The sequence below is a fragment of the Hemitrygon akajei genome, unplaced genomic scaffold (genome assembly GCF_048418815.1).
Source record: "Hemitrygon akajei unplaced genomic scaffold, sHemAka1.3 Scf000041, whole genome shotgun sequence".
In the NCBI taxonomy this organism is placed as follows: Eukaryota; Metazoa; Chordata; class Chondrichthyes; order Myliobatiformes; family Dasyatidae; genus Hemitrygon; species Hemitrygon akajei.
The window spans coordinates 640,475-660,314 of NW_027331927.1; the positions used below are offsets into that span (position 1 = coordinate 640,475).

Consider the following 19,840-nt stretch of genomic DNA (forward strand, 5'->3'; position numbering starts at 1 on the left):
ACTCTTTCTGACTTTCTATCTGCTCCACAATAAATTCATTGTTTTCCTTTTATAGAAAGTCACTGAGCTGACAGAGAAGGGAAACCGGGCAGAGAGTTCCAGACTCTTCCTCAGTTTGGTGATGGGCAAAGGCTCCCAGGCCCGGAGGGCGATGTGGGAATCCTTTGTGGCATGGAGGACTGAGTTACCGAAGTTGGACAGAATACTGAGGGAAATACAGGAACGAGGTATGTTAAAACCACGCACTGAACACAAAGGCACATTGAAATAAACAGTTTAAATTATTTTAGTTCTGTTTTCATGGACGTTTTTCTTTGAATTAAACAGACCCTGATCCAGAGGAATACATTAACATCGCCCGAGGGTCATCTGAATTACCCACTCAACTGATAGGTGAGTGATGACATTCCCAGTCATGGGTCACTTCTTTATACGTTATCTGTCTTTCTTAATCATTCAAAATAATGCAAGGGCAAGTGAAGCGATCATTCCTCAGGCCATCATTGCTGTGAGTGGGTCAGAGTGTGATGTAGTTTTGGCTCGTCAGGCTTGGGCTATGGGAAGTATCTGGTAAGATTCCATTTTTGTTCTTAATTCTTCATTCCTTATCTGATAGGGCATAGGAGTGGAGTGTGGAGTGAGAGTACCTCCAGGGGCAGTCTTTTGTACTCTGCTGAGATGTGCGAGTTCTTGGAGACCTCCAGTCTCCTGGACAACCACAACAGCAGCAGGTGCACCCAGCTACAGCACTGGAGTAGCAGCTCGAGGACCTTTTGCTCATACGGGAGAATGAGGAGGTGATAGATAGGAGCTGCAGGGAGGGGGCAAGAGACAGGGAGCTGGGTGACTGTCAGGAGAAGGAAAAGAAATGCACAACCAGTGCAGAGTATACTTGTGGCCGTTTCCCTCTATAATAAGTATACCACCTTAGATACTGTTGAAGAGAATGTCTAACCAGGGGAGAGCTGCAGTCACAGGGTTTCTGGGACTGAGTCTGGTGTTGTGGCTTAGAAGAGATAAGAGATGAATTGGACGTCAGTGGTGATAGGAAATTCCATAGTCGGAGGATAAGCGACGAGGTTCTGTGGGCACGATAGAGATACACAGATGGTATGTTGCTTCCCAGGTGTCAGTGTCATGGATGTCCCAGAATGGATCCATGGCATTCTAAAGCAGCCAGAGGTCTTGAAACAAATTGGCACAAATGACACAAGTAGGAAATGTGATTAGGTCCTGAAGAGAGATTTTATGGAGTTACGTAGAAAATTGAAAATCGGGACATCTAGGTTAGTTATCTCAGAGTAAGAGTACAATGAATTGAAAGGTAAATTTCAAAGGAACTCACGCAAGGGGCAGGGGATTGTCTTGCTGCTTGATCCTAATCCAACTCACATACTTCCACTTCTTCATTGGGCAGAAGATACATAAACCTGAAAGTATCAAGGACAACTTTAATTCTGCATTTCTAAGTCTATTAAAAGGTCACATTCTATGTTAAGATGAGCTCTTATTTACAGCACATATAATAATATCAAAGTAAAAAGTAAGTTTATTATTACCACTTATATGTCACCATATGCGACCCAGAGATTCATTTTGTTCCTGGCCTACTCAATAAGTACAATAACCATAATAGGGCCAGTGAAGGACTGTATCGAACAGGTTGGACAACCAGTCTGCAAGATACAAAAGACTGCAAATACAGAAGAAATACATAATAATAAATATATAAGCGGATTCATAGGATGTGGGAACAAACCTATGGGGCAAGTTTAGTTTCCGCTCTGTTTGAAGAATTATTTGTTGAGGGATAATAACTGTTCCTGAACCTCTTGGCATGAGTCCTGAAGAGGTTCAGTGTTTTAAATGTAATGTAAAGCAAAGTCTCAGTTCTTTTCTCCATAAATGTGATATGATGCTTTGTTGAAGAAGAGCTGAGAGGTTCTTGCAACGTCAGCACCACTAATCCTTCAGCAGCACTTGTAAAAAAACTGACCATCTGATCAATTGATTCATGCATCTGTTATTTAAATTACACTTCTTGCAGAGTGTTGGATTCCATCGGATTGTATTGTCCGTGTTGTTGATGGGTTTTCTTTCCCTGATTTGCAATTGATGCAAATTGATTCAGGAGCAGCTTCTTCTTCTAAGTTAGCCTTCTGAGCAGTCCATGAACATGACCTTGCTAATCCTGCTTTGCGGTATATAGTTCTTTCATTTCTTATTGTCAATTATACTAGTTTTTATGTCCTGCGCTCTACTGTGCCAAAAAGCAACACATTTCATAACGTTTCTTAGATATAATAAGGCGTATTCTGCGAGTTGTAAGCCACTGACATAAAACAACAGAGCAAATGACCTATTCTGGAGTTTTATTCACATGATTTATGAAGGAAGACTGATTTTATACTTGTTGGAGTTTAGACATTTGAGATTAGATTTCAGTGAAACATAAGATCCTCAGACATTTTATTAGGGTGCATCTGAGGGGAGTGGGGAGGAGGTCCCCTCCTGTGGGGTTATCCAGAAGAAACATCTGCTCTTTAATATTAAAAAAGTCCATATTTGAAAGAGGTAAGATAATAATAATTACTTTTGAATAATAAGATAAAACGGATCTTTTGCCTAAAGGAGAAATCACAAATAACCCATCAAAATAGCCTCCTATTGTTTTACAAACTAAATATGAAATTGTAACATCATGCATCTCACTAATAATCACCGCTCATTTAGGTAACCACAGTATACTTGCGAAGAACAGAAAGTGTGCAGTAAGGGTATGAAAAGCTGTAAGGAACAACTGAGAATAGCCAATTCAAGCCAACAGGAAAAGCAAAAAGTCATTCACTTTGTTACATTGACTATCAAAAACATTCGATTCTGTCCCACACTCGTTGTTAATAGAAGTTCATAATGTACACAAATACACCCAACACTTGCGAAATTCGCACAATATATGATGAAGCATTGGCGTGCTCTAATCGCTCTGTCTATTCTCAATCAAAAAAGAACAACCACCAATAAATAAAAGGAGATATTTCTCAGTGCGACTCTTTAAATCCACGGTGGTTTTGCCTGGTTTTAAATTTTCTCACTAATTTACTGAATTGTATAAAGATAGGGTAACAATTTAGCAAAATGAAACATACAGACAAACAAATTATACCTTGGCATACCTTCTATACATGGATACATGGATGAATTAAAATTATACTCTCCATCCATAAAAGGTAAAACAATTAATTCAAATAGTAGAGCTATTTTGAAAAGATAGAAACATCACCTTTGGTCTTGATAAGTGCAGAACATACAACAGATTTTGTAGTACCATTAAGAAGGCCACTCATGCAAGCAGCCCTGATGGAAATAAATCAAATATTCTCATGTTAGATTTCCAGAGCTGGAATCCACAACTAAACACTTAAATAATGCAGCAAGCAACATCATGTTAAGGCAGTTAAAATCTCTATTGCTACACTATTGCTACTCAAAGCTGATAAATATCGGATGGTGGTCTCCAGACGCTAGAGCGTTTCCCCTTTACGGAAAGCAGAAAGCAGAAACTGGGCTGGATTCTTACTTGCATATGCTATTTTGCTGACAGATATACAGTTTCTGGAAAATATAATCGAAGTTTGCAAAGGATGATTGTTGTGTTCTTCTGCTTTCGGGAGACCTGGATATCCCCGTCACTCTAGATGCAGTTTTACAGATCGCTGACATCACATTTACTATCAAGATGGGACTGATGAATATTTCAAAGGCAGAGGAGTAGGAGCATGCTTCATTATCCACTGCTGGTGGTGTACAAACATGGCAGTTCTATTCCAGTCCTGCTCTCTGAACCTGGAAGATCTTGGGAACAACTATACTCCACTTTATCTCTCATGGGAGTTTTCAGCCATCATCTTGGTGGCGGGGTATAGCCCACCACAGGCCCGAGTCCAACAGTCTCTATTGAACGGGGCGACAGGCATCAATAAACAGAACACCCTGATGTTTTCCCCGTCGTCTTGGGGAATTTTAACCGAGCTAGCGTGAAACAGTCTCTAAATAGTTATTAACAACATATCACTTGTGGAACCAGAGGAGTAACACATAGGACCACTGTGATGCAACAATCATCTCACTGTGCCATCCTACACCTGTAATTTGGAAAGTCTGATCTATGGATAGATATTGAAGACCACAGCAACAGTAGAGGGGACCAATAAGGTTTAGATACAGGAGACACAGGAGCACTTACAAAACAACTTTGAGTTCATAGACTGGACTGTTCAGCATTTTTATTCAAATCTGAATGAATACTCCCCAGTTATTACTGACTCTAAAAACCTGTGTGGATGTGTCTATGCCTACCAGAATATATTATACATAGCTGAATCAAAATCCGTACATGAACCAAGAGATTTGTAAATGTCTGGGGAAGGACAATATCGGTGCATTAAAGTCTGGTGATCCAGGACTGCGCAAGAAGGCCAGGTATGACATATGGAGGATTATCTCAAGAGCAAAATAACCATTCTGATTGAGGTTGGAGGCGTAATTGGATGCACGTCAACTCTGGCAGTGCTTGCAGGCCATTACTTCCAACAAAGCGCAAACACAATGAATTGCGGAGATGTTTCGCTCCCAGTGGGGATTAACAGCTTTTATGCACGCATTGAAATGGAGAATACAACTACTGCAATGAGAGTCTCTGCAGCATCCACTGACCCTGGGATCTCTGACTCGGAAGCCGATTTCGGAAGGTCTTTCAATACGTTAAGTGCTTGCAAGGGAGCAGTCCCGATGCCGTACCTGGTAGGGCTCTGAAATTCTGTGTCAACTAACTGTCGTGTGTATTCAATGGTATTTTCAACTTCTCATTGCTCCGATTGTAAGTTCCCACCTGCTTTAATAGGGAGAAGTCATACCAATTCCCAAGAAGAACAGGGTGAGATGCCTTAATGACTATTGTCCCGCAGCACTCAGTTCCACAATGAAGGACTTTGAGAGGTTGACTATGGCTTGAATCAACCCCTGCCTCAGCTAGGACATAGACCCAATGTAATTTGCATATCACCACTATTTGTCTACAGCGGATGCGATTTCATTGGCTCTTTCCGCGGCCATGGATCACCCAGAGGATAATAATACTTACGTCAGACATAACACGATCGTTTGAACAGGTATGATCAAAAAGCTCCAGAACCTGGGCTGCCGAACCTATCACTGCAAATGAATCGTTAAGTTCCTCACCAGAAGACCACTGTCTGTGCGGAATGGAAATAATATCTCCACTTGGCTGATAATCAAGACTGGCGCAACTTAATGATGAGTGCTTATCCCACTGTTCTTTTCTCTCTGCATCCATAATTGTGTGGCTAGGGACAGCTCTAGTGCTATCTCTAACGTTGCTGAAGACACAACTATTATTGTCAGAGTTTCAGATGGTGATGGAAGTGCGTAGAGGAGCGAAACACTTCAGCTTGTTGAGTGGTGTTGTAGCAAAAATCTTGAGCACAATGTCAGTAGGACAAGGGAATTGATATTGGACTTCACAAAGATTAAGATGAGGGGGCACACACCTGTCCTCAAAAAGGTGTCAAGATCTCTGAGCATCCTACCTGATCCCAACATTGTCTACCTTCAGATCGTTCATCTTCCAAAGAACCTTCTCTCTAGTAATGGTAACTTCAGACACTCATGACCCGTCAATACCTGGAACTTCCACCATACTGCTGATGTCTTCCACATGAAGATTGATGCAAAATACTTTTTCAGATCGTTCACCATTTGCTTGTCCCACATTAGTACATCTTCAGCCTCATTTTCCAGCGGTCCAATATCCATTCTTTCTTCTCTTTTATGCATCTGAAGAAACTTCTGGAATCGACTTTTTATATAATTGTCTAGCTTACTGTCATATTCCATCTTTAACTTCATGATATTTATTGATATTTAAAAGCTTCCTCTAATTTCCCACTGTTTTTTGTTCTGTTATGCTCACTCTCTTTGGGATTGACTTCCTTTGTTAGCCACGGTTGTGTCTTGTTTTTGGAACACTTCCTCCTCCTTGGGACGTATATATTATGTGCCTTCTGAATTGCTTACAGAAATTCCAGCCATTGCTGCTCTGCCATCATTCCTGCCAGTGTTATTTTCCAATCAATTCTGCACACCTCCTATCTCATGCCTCTATAATTTCCTTTACTCCACTGTAATATTGATAAATCTGACCTTAACTTCTCCTTCTCAAATTTCAGGGTGAAGGCCATCATATTATAGTCACTTACCCCGATAGGGTTTTTTACCTAATGCTCTCTAATCAATTCCAGTCTATTGCACAATATGCAATCCAAAATAGCTGATCCACTTGTGGTCTCAACCACAGGCATTCAAGAGATTCCCCCTCTTGGAATCCCACAACATCCTGACTACCAATCCTACCTGCAAATTGAAATCCCCCATGACTATTGTAACATTGTCCTTTTGGCATGCATTTTCTATCTCCCGCTGTAACTTGTCGATCACATCCTTTTACTGTTTGGGGGTTTGTATATAACTACCATTAGGGTCTTTTTACATCTTCAAAGCCCGATGCTCCAAAGAGGCACATCCATCAGTTAGGAACCGCATCACTCATGCCATGCCCAATTCTTATTGCTACAGTTGGGGAGGAGGTACTGGAGCTTGAGGACATTCACACAAGGAACCACTTTTTCCCCTGTGTCATCAGCAGAATACAATGCAACCGATGGATGAATATGAAATATATAAGGATTGTCGATATCAACAAACAATGAAAATACCTCATTCTGCAATAAAGGGAAATGTTTAATTGGAATTTACTTCAATGCTTAAGAAAATCTGCGATGCAATCGTCAAAATGCAGCAAAGTGATAAACGCTTTCGGTATACCTATATTAATATTCTTTTGGCGCAATATGTTGGCCTGTTACTGATCTGGAAAACTTACAAAGAAAAAAAGAGGGACTGAATGAAAAGTTTTAGGAATACATTATGTGCACTCGAACGCACTGAGGTTAAGCAATAGCCTATAACTTTCCTTTGGACTTGGAGGCAATTTGATGCGGCAGGGCTGAGGCCGAGAGCCAGGAGAATCCCGAAGTCCGATTGACTTGTGCACCAGGCCGAGTTGGAAATGTTGGGTACAGTTCCCCGGAGTATTGAAGCGACAGAACCAGATCTTTGGAAGGCACTGGGTGCCGGGTTGAAATTGAAAAGTCGGGTACAGGACGATACCGGAGTCTACGCCCCCAGACCGTATCGAAGTGAGTGAAGTGGTGCTTGGATGATGATTTAAGCTCTTGGCCAGACTGATAAACGTTAGAGTATCAGGGTCTGAGGCGAAAGAGAGGGGCGGTTCAACACTGAGGAGTCCAGTAGAACAGAGGGATCTAGGAATACAGATACAAAATTCCCTAAAAGTGGCGTCACATCTAGACAAGAGTAGTAAAGAGAGCTTTTGGTACATTGCCCTTTATAAATCAAAGTATTGAGTATAAGAGTTGGAATGTAATGGTGAGGTTGTATAAGACATTGGTGAGACCGAAATTGGAGTATTGTGTGCAGTGTTGATCACCTAATTACAGGAAGGATATTAATAAGGTTGAACAAGTGCAGAGAAGGTTTACCAGGATGTTGCCGGGACTTGAGAAACTGAGCTACAGAGAATAGTTGACTAGTTTAGGAATTTATTCCCTGGAGCGTAGGAGAATGAGGGTAAATTTGATAGAGGTGTATAAAATTATGATGGGTATAGATGAGTGAATGCAAGCAGGCTTTTTCCACTAAGGCTAGGGGAGGAAAAATAAACAGAGGACATGGGTTAAGGGTGAAGGAGGAAAAGTTTAAAGGGAACATTGGGGAAGGTGCTTCTTCTCGCAGAGAGTGGTGGGAGTGAGGAATGAGCTGCCAGATGAAGTGGTAAATGCGGGCTCACTTTTAACATTTAAGAAAAACTTGGACAGGTACATGGATGAGAGGTATATGGAGGAATATAGTTCAGGTTCAGGTCAGTGGGACTAGGCAGAAAAATGGTTTGGCACAGCCAAGGAAGGCCAAAAGGCCTGTTTGGTGCTGGAATGTTCTATGGTTCTATGGTTCTAAAAAGATAACGAATGGAAGAGCATGTCCTTCCATGGAAGATATCGCCACGATTTGAGCAGACTAGATTTTGACAAGAACGGCTGGCTCTTAATTGAAGGTTTCATCCCAGAAACAGAAGGATTTCTTATGGCAACATGGGAACAGTTGGTTAGCACGAAAATATCTAAAATACAAAAACAAAAGACCAACAAATTGAAGATGATAAATTCAGACAAAGACAAGAGATACAATCCAACACATTACAAGATCCTGCAGCATTGATTAATTACAGTGGAAAGCATCATTCATCAAAATATTGCTTCACAGTGCACATTCTTAAAAGACACAGTACCTTACTATAAATACAAACCTGATTCAGTTTTAGAATCAAAGTCCTGCAAATTACACTATGGCTGATCCATCATTACAGAGAGGACAATGTATCCAGGATAAAAAGTCAAGAAGAACTTACTTACAGAATAGACATAACCATTCCAAACACACGTGACATACAGAAATCAATTGCTGAAAAACACCAGAAATCTGCTGAATTAGCAAAATAAACTGAAAGACTGTGCAGCACGCTGTCCCAATAGTAATATCTGCAACTGGTATCATCCCAAAGTCACTACATAATAACATTAAACAATTAGTTCTACAAAGAAATATTTATGTAAATCCACAGAAAGCAACAATGTTAAACACCACTAGAGTAGTCCGGAATTTCCTATCAATTGAGAGATGAGTGTGTTTGGCTTGCCTGCGCCTCAGGAAAAACCAGTTTGAGCCTAGAAAAAATAAATCATAACCTATTAATAAAGCAATTCTTACCCTGACGATGTAGTTCATAGTGCATTACAATGGGATAAAGTGCAAACTAGGAAATAAAAGACAAAATGAAGGTTCAATATAAAGGCTTTGCATTGGTGTTTAAAAGTGACAGCTTCAGTCTGCATCCTTTACACATTAGTAGCAAATATCCGAGTCTATGCGGTTTATATATATGTGTTTGTCTGTACCTCAGACATTTGCACAGTACAGTAGTTTTAGGTGAGGATCTCTGCAGTTTAGGAGCGTAGTTCAATTAAAATCTGACCTGCCAATGACCCTTTGGCCTTGTACCTTATTGTCTGCCTGCTCTGCATTTTCTCAGCAACTGAAACACTGTTTCCCTGAGCTATTCTATTCTCTTTTTCCTTGTACGGCCTCATTGCACCGATATGATGAAATGATGTATTTGCATCTCATGCAGAAAGGTTGTCTATTGTACCTCGGAGCATGTGCCAATAATATGGCAATTTACTGATTTATTGTTGTCATCAATACAGCGCCTCACAGAGTGATCGTCACCAGTTACCAACACTTCACTAAGCTCTCTGACAAATACGACGTCCATCACTGAGACGCTTCTGGTCTCTCCCATTCATGGAGATTCATCTCCACTTTTCCACCCCTCCTCCATCACTGAAATTGAAAACTATCAGCTTTCTTTCTTCTCATTCCGTTGGGTTATCATTACAAACATCACTGTGACTCTCTTCACAGAGGCTGCCCGACCGGAGTATTTCCCGCATATTCTGCTCCTGTTTTGATGCAAGAGTAGTGGACACTTACCAAAATGCACAGTGTCCTGCTCTCCATATTTCCACAGCAGATGAACATTAACATCGTCTGATAATGATGCAAACAATGTGTTAAATAGTGTGAAATGTTGTTGTGTTGGATGTGCAGTCAGGATTGCAATAGGATATCAGGGGAATGTTCGCCTTCACATGTAACTAGATAGATAGATAGATAGATAGATACTTTATTCATCCCCATGGGGAAATTCAACTTTTTTCCAATGTCCCATACACTTGTTGTAGCAAAACTAATTACATACAATACTTAACTCAGTAAAAAAATATGATATGCATCACAATATCAGTATTGTATCTTTTCTAAGACATACATCGCTGTTAGTTCCGATGTCTGTGAACAGCATTTTATTTTATGTCCTAATATCCATGGATGCAATGAATCAATTCATGTAATCTCAAACACTGAATCTTGAAATGCAGTTATAATATTCTTTGTCAGTTGAGCTACTGAACTTTTTGACTATGTTCTCTGTTCCCATGAAAGACGTTCAACAGATACACAAGGAGACTCTGCGGGCACAGACTGAAACACTGAGAGTGAACACAATCCTGATGAGGGAGAAGGTGAAGGTTTTCCAGCTGGTTGATCGATACGCTGAGCTCACGGTCATTTCTACTGTTCAACATCGGAGTCTGGTGGAACATGAGCTACTGGCAAGAGGCAGAGTCCACGAGGAGTGGAGACAGAAGCATCTCAGTGGAGAGCTGGAAAAAATCGGGATAGATCACTTGTTCCAGAGCACCTTTTCCCAGATTAAATCCAAATCTGGGAGTTCTGCAGCATTGGTCGGAATCCCTGGGATTGGGAAAACAACAATGGTGCAAAAGATTGTTTATGACTGGGCCGCAGGGAAAATATATCAGCAATTCCAGTTTGTCTTCAGTTTCAGATTCCGGGATTTAAACACCATTAATTGTCGAATAAACCTGAGGGAACTGATTCTGTATCAGTATCCTTACTTTGGGAACATCCTGAGAGAGGTCTGGAAGAACCCAGAGGGATTGCTGTTTATATTCGATGGTTTGGATGAATTTAAGCACACAATTCATTTTGCTGACAATCGAAGAGACACAGAATGCCACCACCAGTGCTCAGATCCCGAGTGGTGGTGTGAAGTGTCTGACATTGTGTACAGTTTAATCCAGGGTAAGCTGCTCCCAGGGTGTTCAGTGCTGGTGACCAGCCGAACCACTGCATTACCCTTACTGGAAAAGGCAGAGATTAGTGTCTGGGCTGAAATCCTGGGATTGGTTGATGAAAAACGGAAGGAATATTTCATCAGACATTTTGAAGATCAGACAGTGGCAGCAGCTGTTTTCAAATATGTGAAGGAGAACGAGATCCTGTACACCATGAGCTACAACCCCTCTTACTGCTGGATCCTTGCTCTGGCACTGGGTCCCTTCTTCACACAAAGAGTCAGGGACCCGCAGCGATTTCCCAAGACCATCACCCAACTGTACTCCTACTATATTTACAACATCCTGAAAAACCACGGCCGTGAGATTGAGAACCCCCGTGATGTGTTACTCAGGGTTGGTCAGATGTCCTTCAGAGGAGTGTATGATAGGACGATTGTGTTTACAGATGGAGATTTGATCAAGAACAATCTTCAGCCTTCCCAGTTCATGTCCGGGTACTTGATGGAGCTATTGGAAGGAGGGGATGCTCCCCCGTGTGTGGTGTACACATTCCCACACCTCACTATCCAAGAGTTTGTAGCTGCAGTCGCACAATTCCTGAATCCACATCCCGGGGATATCCTGAAATTCCTCACTGAAGCCCAGAACACGACAGATGGGCGATTTGAGGTATTTCTCCGTTTTGTTGCTGGTCTCTCCTCCCCAATGACAGCTCGGGGCCTGGAGGAGTTTCTGGGTCCATTTCCTCATGAAACAACCTGCCAGGTGATTGACTGGGTGAAGGAGGAGGTTAAACGCCAGAGTGGAAACACGAGGAGTGAAGCTGGTAAAAAGAGCCTCCTGAACACATTGCACTACCTGTTTGAGTCTCAGAATCGCTGGCTGGCTCAGGCCGCACTGGGATCTGTGAAAACACTTTCATTCAGTGAAATGACACTGACTCCGATTGACTGCGCAGTCCTGTCTCATGTCATCGGAATCTGTGATACAATAAAACACCTTGACGTGGAGAACTGTCACATTCAGTGTGAAGGAATCCAGCGGCTGGGACCCGGGCTGCACAAGTGCCAGGAGTTGAGGTAACTTGATTTGTATCTCTGAACTATGAAACTGTTCCATTGTGCTGTTTCAATGTAAAACGATTTGGGTAAAACTGTAGGATATCAGGTAATAAAAGATTGTGTTAAATGACCAGGGTATAGGTCAGTAATTCCCAAGGACCGGAGGGTTCTGTGGTTCCTTGTGAAGGGATGTTGGAGACTTCATCAGATCAGTGGACAATGGCCATTGGTTTAATGGTAGTAAATCACAGGAATGGCCGTGTTTCTCACTGCCTGTGACACGTCCATTGACAATATTCCTTCTCACTGTTACTGATACCCAGACCGACACTGACTGCAGCAGTGGGTCTGAGATTCACTCCCCCTTCCCGGTGAGGGCCAAGAGACCGTCAGCAGACTGTCCCAGTGAGAAGGAAAGAAATATCATTGTGAAATTGTCCTCCCCTGCCCTTCCCCATGTGTGACTATCACCAACACTCACTACTAGATATTCAGACTCCATGGGCTCATCTCCCCTTCCAAATTTGGGTCTCAGTTCAGACACACCCCTCCCGTGCAATATTTTACTGGATCAACCTATCATGTTGGACTCTTCCCCATTCTCCTTCCTCCTGTTGGATCTCTCTTCCCCATCCCCTTCCACCTGCATGTTCTGTCTTCCTATCCCTTTTCCTCAGGTGGTGCCTCTTCCACATCTCCTATCGGAATTATAATTTGTGAATTTATAATTCACAAATCCTCCTCACTGTGGGTATATCTCCCACATTTCTGCCCTGACCCTACCAATGCTCTCAAGTCAGTAACACTTCTTTTCACCGTCTGGAAGTGAGACAGAATGTGTGGAGTTTACAGGGTCACACCGACAGACTAAATTACTGACATTCGGTGAATACCCTGGAGCTGGTCAGTGAGGGACATTGACAGTGATGGGAACTCCAATCAGTGATTTACTGAAGATTTTAATGTTTCCTGAAATATCCGAGTGAGAGATGTTTTCTCAGACTCATGGTTTTTGAATCACTTTTTTCATCAATTTGTCTGTTTGGCTTTAGACTTGGGGCAAATAAACTGGGAGATTCTGGAGTGAAACTGGTGTCTGCAGCTCTGAGGAACCCAGAGTGTAAAATACAGCAACTGTGGTAAGTACCAGGCTGTCGGAGATTGTGTTTACCGTCACTGGGTGTCTGACACTGAACATTAATGTGATCAGTAATTGTGTTACTGATAAACACTGGAGATTTGTACTGTCTCCTGTCTCTCTGTGTCCTTCACCCTCACTCTCTCTCATCTCCAGGCTGAACCATGTTGGTCTCACAGATTCTGGTGCCGTGGATCTCGTCTCGACTCTCAGAACAAACCGATTACTGACGGAGCTGAACCTCAGTGAAAATGAACTGCGTGATTCAGGAGTGAAACTGGTGTCTGCGGCTCTGAGGAACCTGGAGTGTAAAATACAGACACTGGAGTAAGTACCAGACTGTTGGAGATTTTATTTACAGTCACTGGGTGTCTGACACTGAACATTAATGTGATCAATAATTGTGTTACTGATAAGCACTAGGGGTTTGTACCGTCTCCTGTGTCTCTGTGTTATTCACTGTTTGCCTCCCTCATCTCCAGGTTGAGGGATGTCGGTCTCACAGATTCTGGTGCTGAGGATCTCGCCTCCGCTCTCAGTACAAACCCATCACTGACGGAGCTGGACCTGAGTGATAATAAACTGGGAGATTCAGGAGTGAAACTGGTGTCTGCGGCTCTGGGGAACCCGGAGTGTAAAATACAGAAACTGGAGTAAGTACCAGACTGAGGGAGATTGTGTTTACGGTCACCGGGTGTCTGACCCTGAACATTAATGGGATCAGTAATTGTGTTACTGATAAACACTGGGGATTTGTATCGACCCTGTCTCTCTGTCTTTCAATCCCACTCTCTCTCGTTATCTGCAGGCTGAGGAAGGTTGGCCTCACAGATTCTGGTGCCGAGCATCTTGTCTCCGCACTCAGTACAAACCCATCACTGACGGAGCTGAACCTGGGAATTAACTCCCTCACAGACCGATCTGCACCCGCTCTCTGTCGCCTCATATTGACCCTCCCAAATCTGGAGTGGATCCGGTGAGTGTTTGTGTTAACGTTCAATGTGATAAAATATCAGGGGTATTGGTCTGTGAGCATGTTGAAACATTATCCCCGTCCCCTGTTACTGACACTGATGTGTAAACTGTTTATTTCATCTCTGTTCTTCAATGTGTTTCAGACTGGTGGGGAATCGGTTCAGTGAGACCGGGGAGAAGGAACTAAGATCGGTGCAGGATCACAGACCTGGACTGATAGTGATCCTTTGAACATCTGAATGCGTGAACATCCCCACACTTATGGTGACATTTTCACCGATTCCCCAAGCTCCTCTTCAATGCCCGCACTCCAGGTTTGATTCCTAATGATTCTAACGGAACGGGCTCTCGTCTCGCGCTTTGTGACTTTTGAAGCTGTCCTGCAGTGACGTATTTCCTCCTCTTGTCCAATGCCGCTGATTCTGACGCATGACCAAGTTCGAGATCTCACACAAGTTAGGCTCTGCGGAATTGCACAGTCAGGAAGAGCCCAGTGGCCGGGTTCATTCTCGGACACGAGTATCCCGGGGTGGGATTATCCGGGGAGAGAATCCTTTTGTTTACTTTGCTGAGGACAGTACTTTCGGCTGTCTGGCCGATACATGATGTTAAATTGACAAATACTTCGGCAGTGACCCTGGATCTACAGGGATCTCTGAATTGTGATTTTATAATCATTGGTTCCCCGATGCAGAGTGACGGTGAGAAACGGGACTGATGATTCAACCTGTCATTCGGTGTCGCCGGTCAGTTAATTGTGTGTGACTGTGAGTGAGTCGGGAGCAGCTTATTTATTCCCGCACGTCAGCAGCTCACATTTGTCATGATGAAATCAATAAACAGCTGTAACTTACTGTCTTGTCGGACTTTAGTCTCATTAGAGGAGAAACAGTGACCTGGGGTTACTGCTGCCCCCAGCACACGATGAACTGAAATAATGGGTCTGAGCTCCTCACACTGGTACAGCAGCGTCTCAGCTGAGGGATGTCAGTCTGGTGGCGTCTGGTCTTCAGGACCTCTTCACTCCTCATCCCCCAGTCAGTCTGACACACCACTTCCTCATACCCCAGAATCACGCACTCCCCTAACCCCCGCCTTCCTGCGTGCACTCCTTGCCCCCGCAGACAAATACGACAAAAGATATTGGAAGCTCATACACTGTATGATATCTGACCTGCATCGACAAAGGTTGCGAACAAGACAGGGATGGGGAATCGAACAGAAGCAATCAACACGGAGTGAAGCTCCCTCTACACCGCCCATCTCATACTCCCAGTGTCTGACACTGACTAAGCTCCCCACGAAGGATCCCATTACACACTCCCAGGTCACACACATAGTGAAGCTCCCTCCACGCCGTCCCAATACACACTCTCCGTGTCAGGCTCAGAGTGAAGTTCCCTCTGCATCTCCCAATCACGCACTCCCATTGTCAGACACTGACTGAAGCTTCTCCTGCATATTCCCATGACACACTCTGAGGATCAGTCACAGTTTTAATCTTCATCCTCCCCATCTATTCACACAGTCCCGGTGTCAGAAATAGAGTGTACCTCTGTCCACATCATCCCATCATACATTTCCGGGTCAGACGCAGAGTGGTTCATAAAACACAGTCCAATCACACATTCCCAGGGTCAAACACAGAGTGGACCTCTCACAACGGCATACCATCACACACTTCCGGGGTTAGGCAAAGGATTAAGCTACCCCCAACCTTTCAGAACGCACACTCCCAGTGTCAGACATAGTGTTAAGCTCCCAAAACACTGTCCCAACAAATAGTCCTGGAGTCAAGCACTGAGTGAAGATCCCTCCGCATCGTCCCATCATACACTCTGCGGCTCGGATACAGAGAGAATTCCCTCTACCCTGTCCCATCGCACACTCCCAGAGTCGGACTTTGAGAAAATCTCCCTCCAGACAGACCCATCATAAAATTCCTGTGTCAGACACAGAGAGTGGCAGCCTCCATGACATAGGAAGGGAAAGCAAAGAGGTCCTGAAAAGAAAATTTTTAAATCCAAGTCGAAAGCTGAGAAGCAGGACCTCCCAGTTGGTAATTTCTGGATTGGTGTCTATGCCACGGACTTGTGCAGAACTCTGTGAATGTTAATTTGCATGTGGAGTCAGTGGCGAGGAAGGTTCTAGAATGCAAGAGCAGGGATGCAATGTTGAGGCTTCACAAGGCACCTGAGAGGTCTCACCTTGAGGATTGTGTACAGTTTTCGGCTCCTCATCTTAGTAGAGATAAGCTTGTGTTGGAGAAGTTCAAGAGGAGGTTCATTAGGATAATTCCAGGAATGAAAGGTTTATCATACCAGGAACTTTTGATGGCTCTGGGTCTGCACTCGCTGGAATTTAGAACGAAGAGGAGGATCTCGTTGAAACCATTCGAATGGTGAAAGGCCGAGACAGAGTAGATGTGGAAAGGATGTTCTCCATGTTGGAAGAGTCAAGGACAAGACGACACACCCTCAGGTTAGAGAGGCGTCCCTTCAAAACAGAGATGCGAAACCAAAGGGCGGTGAATTTGTGGAATTGCACATGTAACCCCCTGGGTCGCCTCAAGCTCGCTCAGCTCGTTCTCGTCTAGGGGGAGCAGCCTTCGGCCCCGCCAAACTGGGTAATCAGCTGGTATGGATGCTGTGTGATGTCCCCGCCTCGCCATAAACAGACAGTACACCATATGCGATTAAATGAGTACAATTTATAAAGGTTACTATAACTAAGTGATTAATAACGATACAGTATATATGAAGGAAAAACAATAAAGAAAAGGCGCCAAACTTATCAAAGTCCAAACCACTTCGTGCACAACCGTTGGAGCTCAATTACTGAAGTCTTCTGGCCACCATTCGATCCCCTCCGAACTCCTCGACTCGCAGCTCAGGACCACCCGAAGTGGTCAACCAAACACATCTATCGTCGTCTCCTCTCCTCAGGGTACCTCCTGACCTCGGACCCCCCCCCCCCCCCCTTGGGGTCCGTTCCTCGCCCAGTTTACAGCATCGCGTCCTCTCTCTCTCACCCCCTCGCGCCGATCTGCCCAAAAGCCCGCCAACAATAGCTTACAGACTCAGAAGAAAAAACAACATTAATCCCAATTGGTTTACAAAGGAATACAATTCTCGTTATCAGTAAATTTTAACCCAAACAAGCTTCTAGCACTCTATCGCAACAAAGAAGTATTCCTACTTTTAACAAAACAAAGATGCCATTTTGATTACATACACAGTAACAAAGAAAAAGAAGAAATCCCCTTTACACTTATACTGCTGAGGAGGCCAGATCGTTGGGTGTTTTTAAGGCAAAGATTTATTGGTTCTTAATTGGAGATGGCATCAAAGGTTACAGGGAGAAGGCCGCGCAATGGGGTTGAGGAGGAGGAAAAAATGATGTGCGACGATTGCAAGGCTGATCCTTCTCGATGGGCCAAATGGCCTAATTCTGCTACTATGTCTGAAGTTCTTATGGTCCGTGGAAACGGAGAGAAGGTTAGACTGATCCATGGAGCAATCGCTGGTGGTGGGGTGGGGGGGGGGGGGATCCCCGACACTGCTGGGGTTGGCTGTACTGTTGAGCTCGAGGATTCTCTGGTCCTGATGTCAAACAGGTGAAAGCGCGGTAATGCGACGTTGGGCTGTGAGGGGGAGCTCCTCGATGGAGAGTGGGGAGTCGTTGTATGGTCTCAATTTCCCTCGGTAGATTTCTTTAACGATTTATGGAATAACCCAAACCCAAACCACATGCAAAATATAATACAATTTATATTTTACTGTGATTCACTCTGTTCCAGCAGCCTCTCTTCACAAACGGAGAGCATATTCTGATTGCACAGCCCCCTGTTAGTACCCGAAGTAATTCCTCTGTCCCGTCATATCTTCACAGACCGTCGGTCCCCAAATTAATTCTATTGCCTCGTGTTCTCCCTACAGCCCCATATCAGTTACCAAACTAATCCCACTACCCTGCTCATTTCCCCTGTCCGTGTCAGACCTTAAACTAATCACACTGTCGCAGTCTCTCGCAACAGCCAGGGTCGGTGCCCGAGCTAATCACACTGTCTCACTCTCTCCCCACAGCCCGTGTCAGTCCCCGAACTAATCACACTGTCCCACTCTCTCCCCACAGTCCTGTGTCAGTCAGAAATAGAAATATAGTCAGCAGCAACTCTCTGAATGCGCCATTCTAAAGATGCTGTGCAGGATATGGTTCAGCTGCAACAGATCAGATGCCCCCGAGCCCACATCCCATTCTTCCGATGCTATGTGGGATACGGTCTGTTTGGAAGTGGAAAGCAGGAATTCAGAGTGTTGCGGGCTCAGTCTCTACACTCCGGCTGGAGGACAATTATGAAATGGAATGGCGGTGGATTGGTGATCTTCCGACAAATTAGAGCGATGCGCGGTGAGCAGTCGATCGCTCCTGTAAACAACACCATTTCCATTATTAGAGGTGAAATAGCTGAAGGGATTGTTTGTAGCCGTGACAAAGTGGAGTCAAATGATACAAAACACAATTTAACATTTACTGACTTATGTTAAAACAGACCTACGTGTCGAAAATAGACTGGACCGGCATTTAAATAAGCTGCCACGTTGTTATAAGGTCGAAGTGTCTGCACTGATAGAGACTCGGGCCTAGAAAAGCGGAGACCAGCATGACTTCAGAAAGCCGAACGAGGTGAAATTATGAAACAGTGACGATATTGGCACCAACTTAATTGACAAAAGAAGAAAACACTGCGATCGAGATATGGAAAATGGAAATAAAACCATTAGATGCCTGAATCCTCCATTCCGGAAACACGTTTCAGCCGATGGTAGCATCTGTGCTTAGTAACAGTGCGGATACCGCAGCAGAGTAACGACGGCACCATACATAAAGTAACCAGCTCCGGCATCTTACCGGGGACACCAACCGCTACAAGTGTGGGATAGAAAATGGCCGCGATGTAGTAAATCGTCGAATATCCCATATTCCGTCAAAAGCGGCGTTCAGTTGTACGGAACGTTTCAGCTGCTCAGATGGACTGGTGATCAGTTTAGCAGACTTTTATTGAGGTGAGAGCAATTCCGCTGGGGCAATTAGCGTGGGATTCACGTCAGGGCCATTAGTGACAACCAACTGCAGAAACACTTACGTTAATCTATTTTTACTCGCTGTTCCCGTGTAATGAATTTCTCTCCTCAAGGGATATTGCAATCTATTTACTGTAAAACAAAATATGATGTGAATTTTCCATGAAACCTGAATTCAGCTATTTAAATAGAATATTTTTATATCATTGTTGCTTTAAAACAGGCATTCATCCTGGAATCGATTTATTTTGTAACGTTTGTCGGAGCACATTCGCTTCTGAAATTGAGGGAAGGAGATCGTTCTGGCAGGTGATATGGAGAACACTTCTTTATTAAAGGGAAACATTCGTTCATTCTTTTCTTTTGTTTGTTCCAGTCATTCCGGGCGGTGCGAGTGATGGAATAAACAATGACAGCTGGCATGTATTAGAATAACTCTGCACTTATATTCCTCCACAAACAATTTAAAAGATCCATAGGGATGGTCCAGAGACCTGTGATCAAAAAGGGAGCGTGTCTTCGGGAAATCAGCGAGGGCTGTGGATAGTCTGAAGAACAATGTTTTCCAGCGCACACATGGGCCGTTTGGCAGGAACCTGACCTCTGCCAGTGAATGACTTGACCACCCCATACCCGTGACGTGCGATGCAGTCTATTTAACTTTAAAGGTACTCTCAAATCTGCCACAATTCTACCACCATTTCT

At 43.8% G+C, this 19,840-nt stretch overlaps 1 protein-coding gene across 3 annotated transcripts in view; it reads left to right on the plus strand.

The window, feature by feature from the left end:
- LOC140720354 (NACHT, LRR and PYD domains-containing protein 3-like) overlaps positions 1-19,591 on the plus strand; it is a 36,870-nt gene extending 17,279 nt beyond the window's left edge. For 2 of the 3 annotated variants that reach the window (XM_073035217.1, XM_073035218.1), the window contains 8 exons: positions 56-227; positions 328-393; positions 10,219-11,956; positions 12,991-13,077; positions 13,233-13,403; positions 13,559-13,729; positions 13,885-14,052; positions 14,195-14,558. In XM_073035217.1, coding sequence (XP_072891318.1) covers positions 56-227; positions 328-393; positions 10,219-11,956; positions 12,991-13,077; positions 13,233-13,403; positions 13,559-13,729; positions 13,885-14,052; positions 14,195-14,282 — 2,661 coding nt within the window. In that variant the 3' untranslated portion in view covers positions 14,283-14,558. Of the gene's footprint in view, positions 1-55; positions 228-327; positions 394-10,218; positions 11,957-12,990; positions 13,078-13,232; positions 13,404-13,558; positions 13,730-13,884; positions 14,053-14,194; positions 14,559-19,358 lie in introns of those variants that run through there. The other variant, XR_012097169.1, reaches the window with a different exon arrangement.
- The last annotated feature ends 249 nt before the right edge of the window (positions 19,592-19,840 follow it).